We start from the raw sequence: 19,823 nt of genomic DNA on the forward strand, positions 1-19,823 counted from the left end.
GATCGAACCCGGGACCCCAAGCACCAGAGGTGAACGCTCTACCACTGAGCCACCGCGCCCCCCAGCCCAGAGAAGAAAGTGAGATAAAACCTTTTACTAAATATAAAATGCTTTGATAATTTTAGATTGAATAGATATTAAGCTAACCATAATTAGAATTAATTCCTATATTGACTTAAAAAAAAAAAAAAAAAAACTTTAATTTATAATATCGGGATATTGTAATTTCTTAACTATGGATACATTAAGAAGAGTAATTTTTACAATTTACTTTAACAACTTACATGTTGTAGGTCAGTAATACTGGTCAACCCAGCACCTGCACTTCTAATGACATCAGCAAGTAAGTCATGGGTATGATTAAACCTGAAATCACGTTATCAAGACATGTTAAATGGACAATAATATTAAAAAAGGAAACTATTGTCTACAGAGATGGATAATGAAAAATGATTCTAAGACGTCTTAAATTTGCCAGGGAAGAAAAGGAACTTACTCAAGTAGTTATTTTATGTTTTCTTTTGTCTTACACTTGAGCTTTCTTACTTATTCTTTTGTAGCATGAGTAGTGAATACATTATTTATTTTGCTCATGCTCAATACCAAAATTCACACGAGACGCCAACATTAAGTTCTCAAAATCATCGTTGTTCTATAATATTGAAATAAAGCAGATTGTGCCTTCCATGACGGGTATAGAAGTCAACAACAACAAGTTGTCAAAATTACATCAGTTACAAACCAATCTAGTAGCAGAAACGATCAGATTTTTTTTTTTAAATCATCCGTAACCCTGGTGATCTCTATACATCTCTTAATAATTTTGTATTATTTTTGAAATACTTTTCTAATCTATCATAATTTCATATCTTCTACCAAACATAATCAGATATTAATTATCACGATAATCTTTTTATTCACAGCAAATCAATAATTAATTTTAATTCTGTACTCTTCTTGCATAAATTATATTTGAAAACAGCACCAACAAACTTTGGGAAATGATCGCTCACAAGAAAACATATCGACAAGTGTCGGTGCACAAATGCGTCTTTTCAAGTTATCAAGCCCCCTCCAAAAATTGAGAGGGATGATAAATTGATGCCATAACTCAAGAACGAAATGTCGGATTAAGGTCGGGTGAAAGCAAATAGTGATTACTTCGAGCCTAGATTCTATTAGTATATAGGTTGATGTAGAACTAGGGAGGCAATAGAGTTAACCATGAAGCACGAGGTCCTCGACAAATGCAAAATGATAAATCAGAAACTGAAAACTAGTATAGATTGCATATATATTGGCTACATTAATGAAATCATTCTTACAATGATCATTGCATTTTTTACCCGGCCTTGTTCTGACATTTCACTCTTGAGTTATGAGTTTTTTTTTTCGTCCCATTCAGTTTTCGATGGACTATAATTCAAAAATGGCAAATTTCTTCACTCACGTTGGCCTACTTTTTTTCCTGTAAGGAATCATTTCCCAAAGTTTGTTGGTGTTGCTTTCGAACATTCTGTACATAAGCAGTGATTTACACCTTACTAGTAATATACTTGAGTTTAACATGCAAATGTACTAATTATACACAATCCGTTCAGTAAGTTCCGGGACTATCTCTAAATAATATACCTAATGAGCCAGAAAAATGTATTACCACTTTTTTTTCTCACGGGATTGGTCGTAGAGACTCTAGAACGCCATCGGAAAGTCATCTAACGGAAGCTGTTTATGACCATCGTCACATTCGCTTGAATCAGTGAATCCTCATATCATAATGCTCCGTCTTAAAGTCAGATTTAAGCCTAGGGGAGACCCAGTGGGGCCAGATCAAGCGAATATGGGATGTATTGAAGGACTGTGGCCTTTCTTTTGTCAGAAAAACTTATGCCCAAGGAAACTGGTGTGAGTCTACGCATTTTGTTGTGCGTAAATTTTTGGCCAAAAAAAAAAAAAAAATGACATGAAATCTTTGGGTTTTACATCCCACGGTTATGCCGGTTAGGCTAAAGGAGACGGTGATGATGAGTAATGAATGAAATGGTGGAATGAATAAAGTGGGAGGAAACGTTAGAACCCCGAGAAAATCCACGCACACGGTGTTTGTCCACCATAAAGTTCACTGGCCAAAAGAAAGGTCACCGTCCTTGAACACATCTTGTGTTCACCTGTTTGACTCCAGCGGACTGCATGCTTTTTCCTAACTTTAAATCTGCCCACAAAGAGGAGTATTTTGACAATGTTGCATTGATTCGAGCGAATGTGATGATGGTGATAAATAGCATTCCGTTAGACGACTTTCCTAAAGCGTTCCACAACCTCTATGATCAGTCCTATGAGCGCGTGGCAGGGAAAGGAATATATATATAATTAACGTGGTAATACATTTTTCTGGCTCGTTAGGTATATTATTTCGAGGTAGTCCCGGAACTTATTGATCAGACAGTGTATAAACTAGCCAGCGGTTTCATGAACATACTTAACGGTTGACTGACTAAAAATCCTATAACACTGTAAAGACTTCTTAAGCAACGTGAGAGATATCATGACAATCAATAAGAGGCATTCGCAGAACATCTAATGCTCTTAATGATATTAGATGCAATATTAATGATATTCACTTAAAGGATCATTGGTTAAATCAGATATGTTAAAAATTTTTTACCGAAAATTCAATTTAAAAAATACATACGAGAATACATAATACTTACTTACCTTTTTAACATTTCATTCCAATGAGTTCTAACAAAAGTAAGCGGAATAGCTGCTCCAATAACATTATCTTTCATCGCATTCACTACATTTTTAAATTCTTGTAGTTTTATTCCTTTGTTACTGTCTAAAGCCCATCGAAGATATCTAAGAAAACAGAAAACTTTATATGTACACTGATAATATGAATCCACAATTTATTTATTTATTTCCATTACGTAATAGTAAAGGATTTGAAACAGTCTATAACAGTCTTCAGAACAAAGTAACTAAATGTGGAGTGGATGAGTCAAGCATTTCGTTAGTACTTCGCTATAATTTACTCTGGTGTGTTCCAAAGTAAGATGCTACATATGAAACTTTTGTGTTAGTCAATCATTTAAATATACATATATATAGTCTAAATTTGCAATACAAAATTTTTTATTGCGTTACTTTGTTTACTAGGTGATGTACATGCATCCCAGCACAGAAAACACTTTTTTTAAAGAAAAGTAAATAATTCATTATTGAAGAACTTCTATGGACAAGATCACAGGTATATATGCAACGTAATAATGTATGTGAATTTTAATTTATGTAATAATTCCTTTAAGTAAACAAAAAGCAAAAGGAAATACAATATCTATATGATTATAATCGCACAACGAATGGAAGGAAAAATCGAAGAACGGCTATCGGATGATTCAGGAGAAAAAGGGGAACAAGGGAAGCAATATTGAGTCTACGATTGATCAAGGAGCAGCACATCAGAATAAACAAACTAATCGTCATAGCATTTGTAGATATAGAAAAAACTTTTGACAACGTAGATTGGAATACCATGTTTAGAGCGTTGAAGAATCTGAAGGTGGATTATAGAGACAGAAGAATAATATACCAACTTTACAAGAACCAAACAGCTGTTATAGGAAGAGATCAGAAGAAAGCAAGAATAACTAAAGGAGTAAAGCAAGGATATGGACTTTCATCTCTCCTATTCAACGTCTATATGGAAGAGAATATGAAAGAATTCTTTTATAAAAACGAGAAAGGCGTAAAAGTAAATGGCCAGGTGTTCAGCACAATAAAGTTTGCTGATACACTGATAACGGAGAACGAAAAGGACTTGCAGGAAGCATTTTCAAACCTGAACGACCAACTGAAAGAAACATGCAAAATGAAGATAAATAAGAAGAAAACCAAAGTGATAAAGTGCATCAAGAACAGGACAGAAAGGGTCTAACGTAGATGCTAGAGGCAGAGAAAATCGAAGACGTTTAGACGATTCCCTATCTAGGAAGTCTAATATCCTCGGACGTAAAGAGTGAAAAAGACGTAAGTTCCAGAATAGCGCAGGCTATACAAGCATTCAATAGGAAAAGAGGTCTGCTAACACCAAGAAATGTATCGTTGAACGTTCGAAAACGATTTATTAAGACAATGGTATGGAGCGTGCCGCTTTACGAATCAGAGACGTGGACATTGAGAAAAGCTGAAATATCCAAGATTTAAGCATTTGATATGTGGTGTTGGTGCAGAATGCTGCGCATGTCATGGACCAAAAGGAAAAGGAATGAAGACGTACTAAAGGAAGCTAATAAAGGATGATAGATCATGAAGATAAAAGGAAAAAGAAGAAACAGCATGCTTGGTCATTTTATTCGGCACTCCGATTTGGATCAGAGTGTTGATAGAGGGAAAGGCAGAAGAAAAACCAAGGATAAAATATCTAGATCCAGTTACGAGAAAGAGACCTTATCAAAGTATAAAACAAGTCTCCTAAAGGAAAGAAAAGTTTTAAAATTTCCATGTTGCCCAGCAACCTATGTTTGAAGTGAGAAAGAAGAAGATTTAGTACTCTATGGCAAATTTCTTGTGCAATGTGCCAAGCGAATTTTTAAAAATAATTAATTAAGAAAATTAGAATTTACGATTTAGAGAAGTTAATATAGAACTTACAAGAAATTAGTTGAGAATGCTCCAAGAGCATTTCCAGAACGAACTTAAAAAGAACGGAGAGATGAAGCAGGAAGGATAACTGTGATTGTTCCTTAAAAGTAAATTCTTTTATCCGCACCTTCTTCTGTTTTTCGCTAAAATTAGCAAAATATCATCTCTCTATGACTTCCGGCTCCCGAGATATGGCAATCCTTAAATCTCCGAAAATAGGCCATTTTTTGGCGAATATCTCGGGAACGGTAAGAGTGACGCGAAAAATTCCACCACTTTCTCAGATAGTTTTTGATGCTCTATCGAATGCAGGGTTCAAAATTGAAAAATTCGCAAATAACAGACAGCCATAGAGAATTCAGTAACGAACTTTCAAGTTCGTTGAAAATATATAGAACTAAAGATTCCTCTGAAGTTTTTACTTCAAAACATAAAATCGACAAGCTTCATAAGGAAATTACGTATTACCGTTTCTACCATTATTATGTTTTGAATAAGGCAAGACTCAGCAATTATTTGTGCAATTAAGTTTAAATTTTTTGAACTACGCAGGAGTAATTCTTGATACGTCCATACCTCTGTTTTTATTTTGTGCGCTACACATTTTGTGAAGTTCTTTATGTAACATGTATATTCTGAGGCAACATCTGGTTCTCTATAACATATTCTGCATTTTTATTGTTCGAATGCATAGGACAAACCACAGTCAACTTTTCTGGTTGTTTTTCAGTACAATGTCTGTAGCAAAAGAATATAAATGATGGATTTATTTGAATTGGGAAAGAGTCAATAGACTTCTTTGTTGCTTACCTGTTAAGAATCCATGGTTCGTGGCTGCAGGTAAGACTGTGCAGTAAAACGGATGAGTCGGCTGTTGACGAATTTTCAGCTAGATAACGCTGCCACGCAAAAATCCACTCTTCGTGTTCGCCTCTCTTTATAGCAGTACAATAGACCACACGTCGTAGATCGACAGGTATTCTATAAGAAAGATTGAAATACACATAAAGTGATCTTTTAATTTTAGGTTTGTCTAATAAGCATTTACAGCAAACTATCGTGAAATACATGAGGCACACTTTGAATTTACAAACTGAAAAGAAACAAACAAGGGCTGACCAATGACATCAGCAGCTTTCGTCTCTATACCGAAGCAGCCATTTTATCGACTATCAGTGGCGGTTACTTTAAATCAAATCGTTCCTGATATTTTAAAGGTCTCGTAACTGAATTTAAACTTCGTTTTAAAAAAGAAATATCTACCTTTTCTGTAATAAGTGTTTAAATTTTTTTGTAGAAAGGAATGTAGTAGTGCCATTAGAAAGGAAAAATTTATTATTGACATTGTTATTAACGTTGGATGCATGTTACCTACAGTAAATATAGCTTACAATGTGTTTTTTTGAAACATTTTGAAGTCTGTGCATTTTAATGGAGTCAAGGTTATTAACACATATTAACGACACGCTGCTGCGAGTAGCAGTTGTATCTTTTTCTAACATCGTTATTACAATTATTTATAAAATGTAGTGCATTATTATAATTTAAGTTTGTACTCTCCCCCTCCCAAAAAGTTTAAAAGAAGAAAAAAACATTTAAAAATATGCGAATGTTATAAAAAGGCTTCGCAAGATAAGTAATTGACTTTAACGGCATTATTGATATAATTGCCCCTGTGAAAGTTCAATTTTAATTAAACGGTGTTGAAGGCAAAAGGTACAAGTTTAGCCAAAGGTAATTAATTATAAAAAGTCATAAATAATATCCTGGACCCATTTTCCCTCAAAATTTGATTATTATCCGACAAGTACAAAGAATTGCGGTTGAATGAGGTAGAACAACTAAGAAACTAAAGTGTAGAAATAATAAAAATGTGTAAAATTATCACTTAGTTTTGCCTTATGTTCACTCAGGAAACAGTGAACATAAGGCACTGTCCCTTCTATTCTTACAAGACTCCCAATTATACAAGAGGGGTTCAAGAAGTTATGCACAGATGGCTATAACATTATTGTTATTAGTTGAAACATGATGAAATTTTAGGTGAATATATTTTAAACCTCTGGCTACAAGATCATGTCACTCAATGTAGCCTCCATCTGCTGCTGTGATGCATCTCATCCAACATTCTTTCCATGCATTGAATGCACTTCGGGCCTTCGGTAAAATTCAGGTGGCTGAATTTTACGCCATTGTTTTACACAAGAAATGTGAGTCTTGTCACTATCGAATGTTATTCCTCGCAGGTAGGCCTTTAGATGACCACAGGAAGAAATCCGAAGGAGCCAGGTCCGGACTATAGAGAGGCTAAGGGACGACTTGTCGTCCCATTTTCGTGATTTTCTGCTGTGTCATCGTAGTTGTTATGATGGAGTTTGATTATTTTACCTTGTACAATCCGCGGCAAAAAACCTGCAACATGAGGATGTAAGTTTATTGTGAAACTACGCCTAACAGCACAGGGAATGAACATAACGTCTAAGTGGAACGAATCACGCCAGGATAAACCTCGGCCTCCTCCCGTGCACACTTATTTTGGAGCAAAAGACTTCTTCATTTCACAATTAACTTATATGTTCATGTTGCAGGTTTTTTTGCCGCGGATTGTACCTTCAGTCTCTTGGTCTGGAGACCACGTTGTGCCTTATAAGGAGACAAATAATAATGCTCCTTGTTAATCGTTGAGCCATGTTCCAAGAAGTCTACGAAAATGACACCGCACTAATCGCTGTAAAAGGAGGCCGTAATTTTTTGGCCTGATCTGGAAAGTCTAGGTTTTTTAAACCGCTGCAACTAACGTTGGATACTGGCGCGGTCCAATGTGTGATCCCCTAAACCGGAAGTAACTTCCTATGAATTCATGTGGCTGATTCAACATCGGTTTTGTACAGGAATTCCACTACTGACCATTGTCAGGTCACTTCAGTGTCCATTGTGATTTAAGTGTGAACGATAGGAAAACTTAAGTATTACAATTTTGAAGCCAAAGGATCACCTAAAATTTCATCATTATATTGCAGCTAATAAAGATATTATACCCATTTGCGCAAAACTTATTGAAATTAATTTGTATAATAATTATTTTACTCTTTCGCTCATCGCAGGCATAATAGTGAGATTAGTAATTTAATTTATTTGTAGAAAACAATATAATACTCATAAGAGCGAGCTTCCTTCTTTAATTTCAAAATTATTTGATTCTCCTTTCGATTTGCAGAGCTAACAACTGCAGTGATCTAGGGTTTGATATATTAATTACAGGGAATTAAAAGAAAATAAATAAATAATAATGAATTTTATCTGATCGAGGAGTTTTATAAATTTCGTTTTCAAATAATCGTCTATTCAGATATCATAATAATTAATACCTTCTTTTATTTAGTCAGCATTATTATGTTTGTCACTTTTTCTCTGATGATAGCCTGTTGCCGATAATATATTAAGCTGTGTCCGGCTGCTACGCTGCGCAAAATAGGGTAATTAGTTCAGCCACTGACTCTTAAAATCTGTGCATATTTAATTGTCATTTCAAACGACAGCCTAAGTGGAACCTATAGTCGCTTAGAAAGGATGGAAAGAAGTCAGGAAAGTAAACTCTGATGGACTAAGTTATATTGTAAGCGCGGAAACTTTTTTATGTGATGCTATCACTGCATTTTCTTTTATTTATCAGAAATAAATTAGAAACACTACCACAAACATCTAAATAGAAATAAGTAACAGTGTCACGTGTATACTTTGTGAAAGAATTTTGTTTGCATGTCATGATAATGGAAATGCCCTTTTTCCTGTTCTTCCATTTCAATTCCTTAATCATAGAATACTTATTAATAATAAATTTTTGAGCAGAATAAATGCAAATATCTCCATATTTTTCAGGATGATTTACTCTGATTACTCACTCTGGTGATACTAGTTGAAAATTTAATTGGCTTTTTGCAAGGTTTTTGAAAATCATCTCGAAAAATACAGCAACAGATGAAAACGTTTTGGTTCAAGATTTAATTTGACTGCTGCTAATGGTGGTTTAGAAATTTTAAATATAAAGGTAACCAAGAAAGTTCAGTCCCCACCACCCGCCCACCACCTTCCAAAATCAATATGTCACCTAAGACGTACCTGGAAGATCAAAAATAGTCCCCATCAGCATCGACGGCCTTCTGCCAACGTTCTGGACGGCCATGGATACCATCGCGGTAGAACTTGGTGGGCCGTGAAGGGAAGAAGATATCAAGTGCATTTTGCACCCCTTCTAGGTATTTAAACTGGCACTCTCTAAGGTGATTGTCTAAGGAATGGAACAAGTGATAATCGGACGGTACAATGTTCGAGAAGTATGGCGGATACAATAGTGTTTCCCATCCAAGACGTAGAATGGTGTCCCGGCTGATCCTAGTCACGTGGGGCTTAGCGTTGTCCTGTAACAGGAGAACCCCTTTGCGATTCAGAAGTGCTGGCTCCAGAGTTTTGAGTTTTTCTTGAACACGGCTCAACTGCTGACAGTACACAATTGCATTGATGCTCTGATCAGCTGGCAGCAGTTTCCTATGCCGCGATCAGTCCACCAAACACACTGGAGAATCTTCTTCTGGTGCAGTGCTGGTTTCGGCTGTTTTGGAATCGGTTCATGGGATGCTAACCAATGATGATGGCGCCGTGGGGATTCGTACAGGACCCACTTCTCATCACATGTCAACACCTTGTCCAGATATAGTTCCTTCCTCAGACGAGACAGCAAAGAAACACAGGTGTCTGCTCGCGTTGCCTTCTGGCCCGAAGTCAAATCATGTGGGACCTATCGACTCAACTTGTAGTTCTTTCCAAGTTGATGAAGCACTGCCGAATGGTTTCTCCATTCACACTGAATTGTAGTCTCAGTTCCTCACATTTATGGCCACATTCACCTTAATTGCTGCCTGAAGATCTTAATTTTGTACATGTGTTGATCTTCCGTCACGTGGTGCGTCTTCGAGTATTTTGTCACCGTCCTTAAACTTATTAAACCACTGCTGCACTGTCCGCGTAGTCACATCACCCTCACCAAAAGCCTGGCATATCTTCCATCCCACTGCAGCGGTGTTTGACCCCAGTTTGAACTCGTACAGCATACACGCCATTATGACGCTCTATGGAGGTCCCATGTTCGCCCCATCCTTACGCAAGTTCAGGGTGTAACTGAACTGCCACAACCAGGTAGTATGTTGGATATACCCACATCAACAACTGACGTTCGGTTTATCTCCATTCGCACTCAACTCACGGTGTGAGGCCCAATGGAACACAGACCTCAACAAAAAGCGACAGAACTTTCTTAGTTACCTTTATATCTTATTTAGCTCCCGAAAATGTCCCTATGGAGATATTTTCTCAATTAAGCCTTTTACTGCGAAATTAAATTTTCGGATGATTCCCGAAAAGAAACATTTCTTAAAATTTGATTTTAATACATTTTATATTAAAGTAATTCTACAAATTTTAGTTTTTTTATTATTCTAATTTATTATATATAGCAGATCACATATAAAAATAGAAGTCACGTCTTGTGTACGGTATATTTCAAATTTACAAGGGATAATATTGTGCACAATTAGTGCTAAAACTCTATATTTGAAATACATAAATTGTATAAATGCTTATCATTTCAAATTTTAATCCTTTTTATTGCCCAATAAGTGATATCACATAACATGTGAATATTTCAACTCCGTAAGTTTTTCGCTCTAATTAGCTAGCGTCAAACACGCAAACAAGTCTCAACAGAACGAAACAAGGCTCTCGTAATCATTCGTATTTCACTGCTTGATTGAAAGAAATCGGTATCAGTTGGTAGCAGAATGCAACACATTATCGCTACCAAAGATTCCATATACAATAAGCGACTGAAGTCAAACATCGGAGCGAAGTGTGTACAAAAATAGACGTTGGGAACTAAAGTCGAATTTCGCAGCCAAATGCTAAAATGATCAGTTCAGCTAAAGTTGAATTTCGCAGCAAAAGAGCTATTACTGAAACCGGAAGTGGTAGTGGATTTCTACCAGTTCCGGTTTTAGAAGAGAGATATGGGTGGATATGGAACATATATTCTAGCGATGTTTAATTCATTGCACAAAACCGCTTCTCGCTTTCTATCACCGATTTTACTCTATAGCGATGAACGTTAAAACTAGAAATGGTTGAATTCTGACACTTCCGGTTTGAACATGGGATTAAGAGCGAAGATGATCTTATTCCAAAATACGCCTTTTCTACCACTTCCGGTTTGAATATTACGTCTATAAACGAACTCGGTTTCTGACTTTGATCTTTTACATCATGGCTAAAATTGATGGTGATTCATTACGTAGTTCTTGAGATTTTTCTTTGCCGCACGGACGGCACATTGTTTTTGTGTTCCAAACGAACGGATAGTGTATAGATGAGTTCTGGTAAATTAAACAAACCAAGCAACAATGAATTAAGAGCTCTCGCTGATGCTTTATCAGACAAAGAGAAGAAGAAATCAAGTAGAGCAGATCATTCCAAGAAAGATATAATGTTGTAGTTATTTTCGTGGACGACTCTACTTCCAGAACTGAATTTTGTTTAATCTTTTTATTTTGATACCACACACACACACACACACACACACACACCACTGGTCCACCGCTGACACAGGAGCATTTATTACTGCAGTTAGTAGTTGCCCAGTCGATTGAATGGAAGCAGCTCGTTAAGATGGGCCGAAGCAAAGATGTAAACAGAATGCCAAGAAAGGACCTATTTGTTTATGTGTACTCGTAGGTTACAGTAAATGAAGTTACTCGATTTGTTTGATGTCCAACGTGTGTACAAGGAATGATCTAAGAAAGCAGAACGGCATCAGGATTGTGGTCACGAAAAGATCCTAACCTGGAAGAATCGCCGACGAATTACACGCCTGACCCTGAAGGAAAAGAGTTTCCAAACCTGACATTTCGTGAATGCAGGTGTATTGCTATCAATTTGAAAAAGAACATTGCCAAGACAATTTGATACAGTGCACATTTGGACCGAAGTACCACTTAAGAGACTGCCTCTCAGCAATACGCATAAAGCTACACGTTTTCAATCAGGTCGAGAACACAGACACCACTGGCCAGGGGCGTAAATAAGGGCCCCGCAAACCCCGCATTGCAGAGGGGCCCCCAAATCATGAAATAGGACGTAGAAAGAGGCCCCACACCACACTGTCTGCGGAAGGGCCCCCAAGCCTTTAGTTACGCCACTGCCACTGGCGCCACTTCTGTAAACGTTTGAAGGGAGGAGGAGCGTTCATGTTTCTCAGATATCATCTAACAAGACATCAGTTAGGATTTTAATATAAATATATAGGCCCAAGCGAACTTCTCGGGCCCCTTCAACCTCCTAGGATTGGCGCCCATGATGGACACTAGACAGATACGCGTAGTGTAATCCGACGAGTCACATTTTGTGTCTGTATTCAAATTACACAAGGCTTCGAGTGCATTGAAAGTCCAATGAAGCATTCCCCTGGAGTGTGTGGAGGGTGATATAGTTCACGGTGAACAAGGCTCGTGACGGCGTAGGAATGTTTCTCGTATCATAACTTTGGTGTACTTCTATAATAAGTAAGTATTAATATGAACTAGAATGTTTATTTGTGTATTCTCAGTGACCATTGTTGATATTTTTTTTAAAACAGATTATGTTGAATGCAGTAAACTCCCCAGTCTTTGAAGATAACAATTGCCATGTTCAAAGTACAAAGTATTTGAGCATTAATTTGAGAACATTCAGGGATCCCATCGTATCTGTGTTGAAATTCACAGATTTAAATTCAACTTAAAATCTATGAGACTACTTGGAGCAGCTGGCGAAATGTAACAATATGCTTCTCCGTACTAATGGGACTGGAATTACGTAGTTATGAATGAAAAAATTAACATTGATTGCCATACCAGTAACAACTCTTGCAGTCACTTTCAAACAGAATCCAGACCAGAGGCAGAGTTACCCGGTGTTAGGCTAGTTCTGGTACTAGTTTTTCGTCGCTTATATATAACTTCACTCTTAGATGTTTTATAAAGAGCAGCACATTACGTTCTCAGGGATATATTGAATTGATTTATTCTTTTAGAAGTTTTAACTGCCACAAAATGTATGATTCAATCCAAGTCGTTTCGTAAGATTCGACACTATAGATACAGGACACATATGTATAACAAAAGCAGAAGCAGAAATGTTAGTTTGTACTTACGTATTTTCCGTATCTGGTGAAGTAGATTTCATCCAATTGCTGTATAAGTCTTGTGCCCACGTCCAGCATGGTTTATAGTTAAGATGACATAACCAATGCAATATGTTTACTCTGAGTAATTGCTGAACTTCGGAGTCCGAGTCCTTTTTATCAAAACCCAAATCATTAAAAATTGGTTCAAGCAAGGTTACAGTGAAATTCTGAAATAGAATATAATATTTGGTTATTATTATTATTATTATTATCTTGCTGTGAGTACGTGATAGAGAACAATATCTTACTAAAAAATACCGGATCCTGAGAAGAATAGAAATAGCAGGCATGAGAGACGGCAATAACGGTCCTGCTTACCCCGCGGTGCGAAGTTCCCCGAATTTCAGAGCCAACCTAAAATTATGAAAAGGATTTAAAAAAAAAAAGTTTTGTAGGAGGGTGAGGAGTGAGGGAAAAGTCGGTTTCGCCGTTACTAAAGGCAAGGTATTCTTTAGTGTTTGATATGTATATGAAGTTGCACTTGCCCGCGAAAGAATTAAACGAAAATATTCAGTAATTAGTTCCGATATATTATTTAATTAATTTCAGACAGTGTTTTCAGTTGGTTATCTTATCGATAATCTAAAATCTGTGATGGTGGAAATATGCTGTTTGTATGCATTGGATGTTTGGAAGAGACTGGAATCTCTGTGTGCACTCTGTAGTCGTGTTATGTTTGTACACATTGCAATGCTTGCATATATTCCAATTGATAAAATGCTTGTGGAAACGAAATTAGCTAAAATAGTAATCTACTATGGGTAATGAGTTTTATGAAAATAAATATCTAACGGAATGGAAAGGGAATTAAATGTTTTTCTTTCTTCACTACCCATAGTAGATGAAATCGTTTGTTGAAATTTTGTACAAATTACAGGTCTAGGAAATTGAAATTTTCAACAAATTTTCACCTTAGAACCTACTCTATAGGGAAGACAAAGTTTTTTGAAATTCCGCTTCAAAGGGTGGGTATGTGAGTTTAAATATTACCCATTATTATTACATTAATGTTTTGAAACTCTGTATACTATATACAGTCATAAGATTTATGTAAGAATACTCTTTGACATGTAAAATGTGAATATTTCATTTTAAAAAAGTGCTTTGGATAAGCTTCGAGACTGTGACTTACTTGTGGAAAATTTATTTTAAGAGCTAAGAACTTGGGGTACCAAATTAGATTCCAGTGCGGTGGTTACTAAAGGTTCTGCCCAACAAATTGTATGTATGATTTGGGATAAATTGACCATTTTTGACTCAATTTTAAAACTGTGAAAAGTTATATAAGGATAGCTGTGTGTGAAGAGTAAACTTAACTACAGTGAAATTAATATTATATCATCAAGTTCTTTTGAACGAGAAAAAGTTTACACGATCTTCCAAATATTTCCCATAAATCTGGCCTTTCCTTTGCAAAGATCGAGTACTTATGCTAAAGGCTTCTGCCATTGGAGTCAGTTTTCTCTGTATAACGTCCAGTATAAGTAAATAAAATATATAAATCATTTAATTAGATTTATCCAGGTAGTCTTTCTGCTAATCTCTATACAAAAACACCTGTGTTTTAAGAGATTTAATATTATTTAATATTACATGTTCACCTTACCTGAAACTTTCCGTATATGTAGCTGTTTCTAAGCATTATATCTAAGTATTCGAAGTTATTGAGTGCCGACAGCCATGGAACATAATCCTTTTCTCTGCTCAGATATATTGTAAGGTTCATAGCAACGTCGTAACTTAGTTTCCCAGCTCTAGCGAGTTCTAGGCTGTCATCAATGAGTTGAGCTCTTGTGATTGACGAAATATCATTATATTTGTCACTGCTTAGATGTTCAATTAATAGCTTCCAGTTGTCCAGATCATAATTTACTCTATAGAACCCTGAAATAATAGATGATGATTAGATATAAATGACTTATATTTCCCATTATTTGCTGAGAGGTGAAAATCAAAATTTGCGTTTGTCTCTAAAACGGCTCTAACGATTTTATTCATATATCATAAATTGATGTTGCACTAACAGCTCTATAATAAGGTATAAATCGTTTTTCTAGGAAAAATTCAGAAGGGATAGTTTATTTATGGAGTTAGATTTTCCCGGATGATTTCCTCTAAAACGACCCTGGCGATTTTGTTTATATTTCATTAAAAAAAAAAAAAAAAAACTATCAATATGATATAACTCATTTGTCCCGATAAAAATTCACGAGGAGTAGTTTAACCTTGGGGTGAGTTTTCCCCTACGATTTTCTCAAATACAACCCAGGTGATTTTGTTAATATTTCATAAATAAGACTAATATATGATAGTCATTTGTCATTAAAATGTCCACAAACGGTAGTTTCCTTTTGGAGCTAAGTTATCTTCGAACGAAGTTTTCCAGAAAGATAATTTTGTTTCGAATTTCATAAATAAATTCTGTTTAAGAAATGGGAGCAAGAAAGATTATTGCGATGATTCATACGTTTTGCTCTTAATATAAAGTCATGTAAACGGTTGAAAAATCCAAAGTTTAATACATTTCTTCGTTTGTAGCTTAATATCTCTTTCTCAGTACGAACATTAGGCCTATATGAAACATTAATATGCAATTAAAGGTGTAAACTGAACTACACGCACACACACACACACACACACACACACACACATATATATATATATATATATATATATATATATATATATATATATATATATATGTGTGTGTGTGTGTTTAGATATGTTTAGATATGTTCATTCTGAGATACAAAAGAATGACTGTATCGAAAACAAAATGCAAGGCACACACACACACGTATATATGTATATATAAGAAAAACAAACACATTTCTTTCCGCGTGTGATTTAGATCCCACCTTAAGAGGCCCCATCACGGCAAAATTAAAATACCGCTAATTTTACAGTAATTATGTGATTTCTTCAAATAGATAAAAGATAATCGAAAAGTGGAACAAGAGCGCCCTAGACAATATCATTTTATATGAGATATCGTTATTACGACTCAATTATCTGCTTTCGATTTCCAGCCATTTAGAAAATCGGAATTTATTTTCGCGTTTCTAAATGGCTGCAAAGAGAAAGCTACTCGGTGTCATGTGATAACGCTACCTCATGAAATAAAAATGTCTAGGGCTCTCTTATTCCACATTTCGATAACCTTTTATCTATTTGAAGATATGATATAATTACTGTAAAATTAGCGGTATTTTAATTTCGCAGTGATTAGGCCTCTTAAACTGCAGATCCACGTGTCGTATAACTTTACTCTAAAAAAGGACGTACTGAATTTAAGAAATTTCGATTATTCGTAAGTCATCTTCATATCACAGAAAAAAACATAGAAATCAGGGGATAGCCTCGCTGCTAGAAGGGACGTTAAACTCAAATTCATCTAACCAAGTATATTAGATTACACAAATCTTTATTGCATTTTAATTCTATTTAATTGAAGACTTTGCATCTCTTAACAGTGCCTCATCTCCTTTTATATACATTCAAAAAATCCGGACACACTTAAATTCACAACCACTTGCAGTTCTACTTTATTAGTTCACAGTAGCTTCTATTCGTGACATCAGTATTTTCTGCTTTCATTAGTTCACAGTAGCCTTTGGTCCTGACATCAGTATAATGTGTTTTTATTAGTTCATAGTAGCTCCTGTTTCTGACATCAGGAGCTAAATATGTTGCTTTTATTATTTCACAGTAGCTTCTGTTCCTGACATCGGTATATTGTGCTTTTATTAGTTCACAGTAGCTTTTGTTCTTGACATAGTATATTAAGCTTTCATTAGTTCACAGTAGCCTTTTGGTCCTGGCATCAGTATATTGTGCTTTTATTAGTTCATAGTAGCTTCTGTTTCTGACATCAGTATAGGTTGTTTTTATTAGTTCACAGTAGCTTTTATTTCTGACATGAATATATTTTTCTTTTATTAGTTTACAGTAGCTTCTGTTCCTGACATCAATATATTCTGCTTTTATTATTTCACACTAGCTTCTGTTCGTGACATCAGTATATTATGTTTTTATTAGTTCACAGTAGCCTTTTGGTTTTGTCATCAGTATATTCTGCTTTAATTAGTTCATAATAGCTTTTGTTTTTGACATCAGTATATTCTGCTTTAATTAGTTCATAATAGCTTCTGTTTTCGACATCAGTATATTCTGCTTTAATTAGTTCATAATAGCTTCTATTTCTGACATCAATATATTCTTCTTTTATTAGTTCACAGTAACTTCTGTTCATGACATTAGTATATTATGCTTTTATTAGTTCACAGTAGCCTTTTGGTCCTGACATCAGTATATTCTGCTTTAATTAGTTCATAATAGCTTCTGTTTCTGACATCAGTATATTCTGCTTTAATTAGTTCATAATAGCTTCTAGCTTCTATTTCTGACATCAGTATATTCTGCTTTTATTAGTTCACAGTAGCCTTTGTTCCTGGCATCAATATATCGAAATTAATCAACACCACAATATGATCGGAAACGATGTTGACAGACGGAGGCTAAGATGCTGAAAACCAAATTATTTTTAATCATACGGCCTGTTAAATAGGAGATAAATAAAGCAATCAGTTGCATTTTCTTTCTGAATACTAAGTTACATCGTTGGGTTGCTTTGTTAACAGTATGTGAGAAATCAGCTCTTCGAATTAAAAAAAATCATATTAACTTATAAAGACTTAAAAAAATATCCAGAAGTATAATTTCTTTTATTTAAATCAAGAAAACGAAACAAAAAGATTGTTCTACTGAAAAATAACGTATAACGTAAAATTAAACACAAAATGTAAAATTTACGAAAAAAAATATGGCAACTCTATTTCGGAGCAGGATGGATGTGTGAGAATTTGCATTGTCTCTAGTGTTCCCTATATGTATTATCTCTAGTGTTCATGGTCGTTTACCAGGACATGTAAAAGTAGTAGAAAATGACCAATAGTGTCAAATTCATAGTTTTCGTGGTCGCTGAGATCAATGCTGAAACTCCGATCGCATTAACTTCCAAATTCACTCCATTCGGCTGCGAGCTGGGATTCACCGGGGTGGTGGTGGTGGTGGTGAGATATCGAGACATCTAAAAATAATCCAAAATGACCGATATTAGTGTCAAATCCATAATTTTCGCGGTCACTAAGATGAATGGCGATACTCACGCAGGTATTGACCTCCAATTCAGCCCCCATGCGCAGAATGGGTATTTCAGCTAGTATATATATACAAGTATGTAAGTGGCAAGTATATGAATTTCTTGAGTCGATAAAAATTACTGTATACAAAAATGAATTAATAGTATAAAGTCACAGATAGATAATCAAAAGGCATCAGGCAGTTTATAGATATATTCGAAAATCTTACTCCAGATCTTGTGTATCTAAATTTAACATACCAAGCTGATCGATGTTTATAAGTATCCATTGATCTTTGGGCGCCATATCTTTTATTGTGAGTGATTTCTCTTGTTTCATCCATAGCAAAGGTTCTGTGTCATTTGTAGAATTTTGTTTGGTAGCTCCCACTGGTATCCACCATAAGGAAGAATCGGAACTCCTGTTTACGTTGAATGTTTGAAGCACAAATTCCTCCTGAAAGAAATAACAGTAATATAAATTTGTTATATGTTTTAAGTTTTCTAATTTAGAACGGCCTTCAATATCATTCACACCGGATCCCTGACTTCTCTTGTCTATCCTATGCTTCCACGTTCAGATTACACTCTTCCAATTATTTTATGTTAATAATTATTAGATTGAATTGTCAAATAATTTTTTATAAATATTGGCAACACCTGGAATGATGTAGTGAATTGTGCAGAACTTTGAAAGCTCAATTATCATGGCCGACAATAATAAGATTTTTTTAAAACTACACAATCCTTTTATCTTACCAAGAAAGTACTGAAATTATATCGAATAATAAAGCAATTATTGGATCTCTAACTGCTTTGGCCGCCTTAAATACAGTTAATGAGGTATAACAGTCAAGGGAAAGTTATTACCTTTAATTTAAACACTTTGTGGAAAAAATCTGCGTTTAATAGGAAGTGGAATGTTTTGTTTCATAATCAGTTTAACCCTCCATGAAAAGTGGTAACGCCCTGCAAATCGAGCTACAAAAAGTTTAGACTTTGCTGGGAAAAATCCCTTTCTGAGTATGAATTCCCTTTAACTAGTTTTCGGCCAAACATCATTCGGCTAAACAGGAATTCCTGATTCGCCGAACATGGCCGTCTGCCAAAGGCATTCGGCGAAACAGGAAGACACGCTTCCAGTCAAGGATGTTATAAAATAGAGAATCTGCCCATACGTATCTTCAACATATGAACTCAATGAAGCCGAAAAACAATCGAGCATCGCCTGAGCCGGCACGTCTGATTGGCTACTCTAGCTTCCACCACGATTGTTGGCTCGAAACATTGCGATCTTAGTGGTGCGGAGTGAGCAGAGTAGGTGTGGCAAAACTGTGACGTATGGCTTCACAATTTTGTTGTATGGGCAGATCCTCTATTTTATAACATCCTTGCTTCCAATCATATATGTTTGCTACCAGGACCGGATTAACTGATTCCTGCGCCCTAGGCTATACTTTCGGAACTGTTCCTTCGGCCCCTTCCCCCGCATCAATGAATATATTTCTACTTACCGAATTTTGTTGGGGTTTGCAATCTTTTTTTCAGCACTCAAGTTATACGAGATGTGGACTTACAGTTTAAATTGGAATCCGAACCACGGTTAAATTTTCAAATTCCAATGCTCTCCCATCGGGAATAGTACCCGTGACGATCGCGCTAGCCATTGTACCAGCGGGGAGGACTTGAAGATGTTGTTATTGCTGATGCCCAATAAGTTTTAATACATAAACATAGTTATTGATCAAGATTTAAGACTTTGGTTGTAAG

General features: G+C 35.6%; 1 protein-coding gene across 3 annotated transcripts in view; it reads right to left on the minus strand.

Moving 5' to 3' along the window:
* LOC145678733 (aminopeptidase N-like) overlaps positions 1-19,823 on the minus strand; it is a 166,124-nt gene that overhangs the window by 11,439 nt on the left and 134,862 nt on the right. For all 3 annotated transcript variants that reach the window (XM_081749180.1, XM_081749179.1, XM_081749178.1), the window contains exons 9-14: positions 18,315-18,510; positions 14,520-14,797; positions 12,881-13,080; positions 5,455-5,625; positions 2,716-2,859; positions 285-366 (exon numbers count right to left, since the gene is read on the minus strand). In XM_081749180.1, coding sequence (XP_081605306.1) covers positions 285-366; positions 2,716-2,859; positions 5,455-5,625; positions 12,881-13,080; positions 14,520-14,797; positions 18,315-18,510 — 1,071 coding nt within the window. The remainder of the gene's footprint in view (positions 1-284; positions 367-2,715; positions 2,860-5,454; positions 5,626-12,880; positions 13,081-14,519; positions 14,798-18,314; positions 18,511-19,823) is intronic.

Source organism: Thermobia domestica, chromosome 2, assembly GCF_964235325.1.
Source record: "Thermobia domestica chromosome 2, izTheDome1.hap1.1, whole genome shotgun sequence".
NCBI classification, from domain to species: Eukaryota; Metazoa; Arthropoda; class Insecta; order Zygentoma; family Lepismatidae; genus Thermobia; species Thermobia domestica.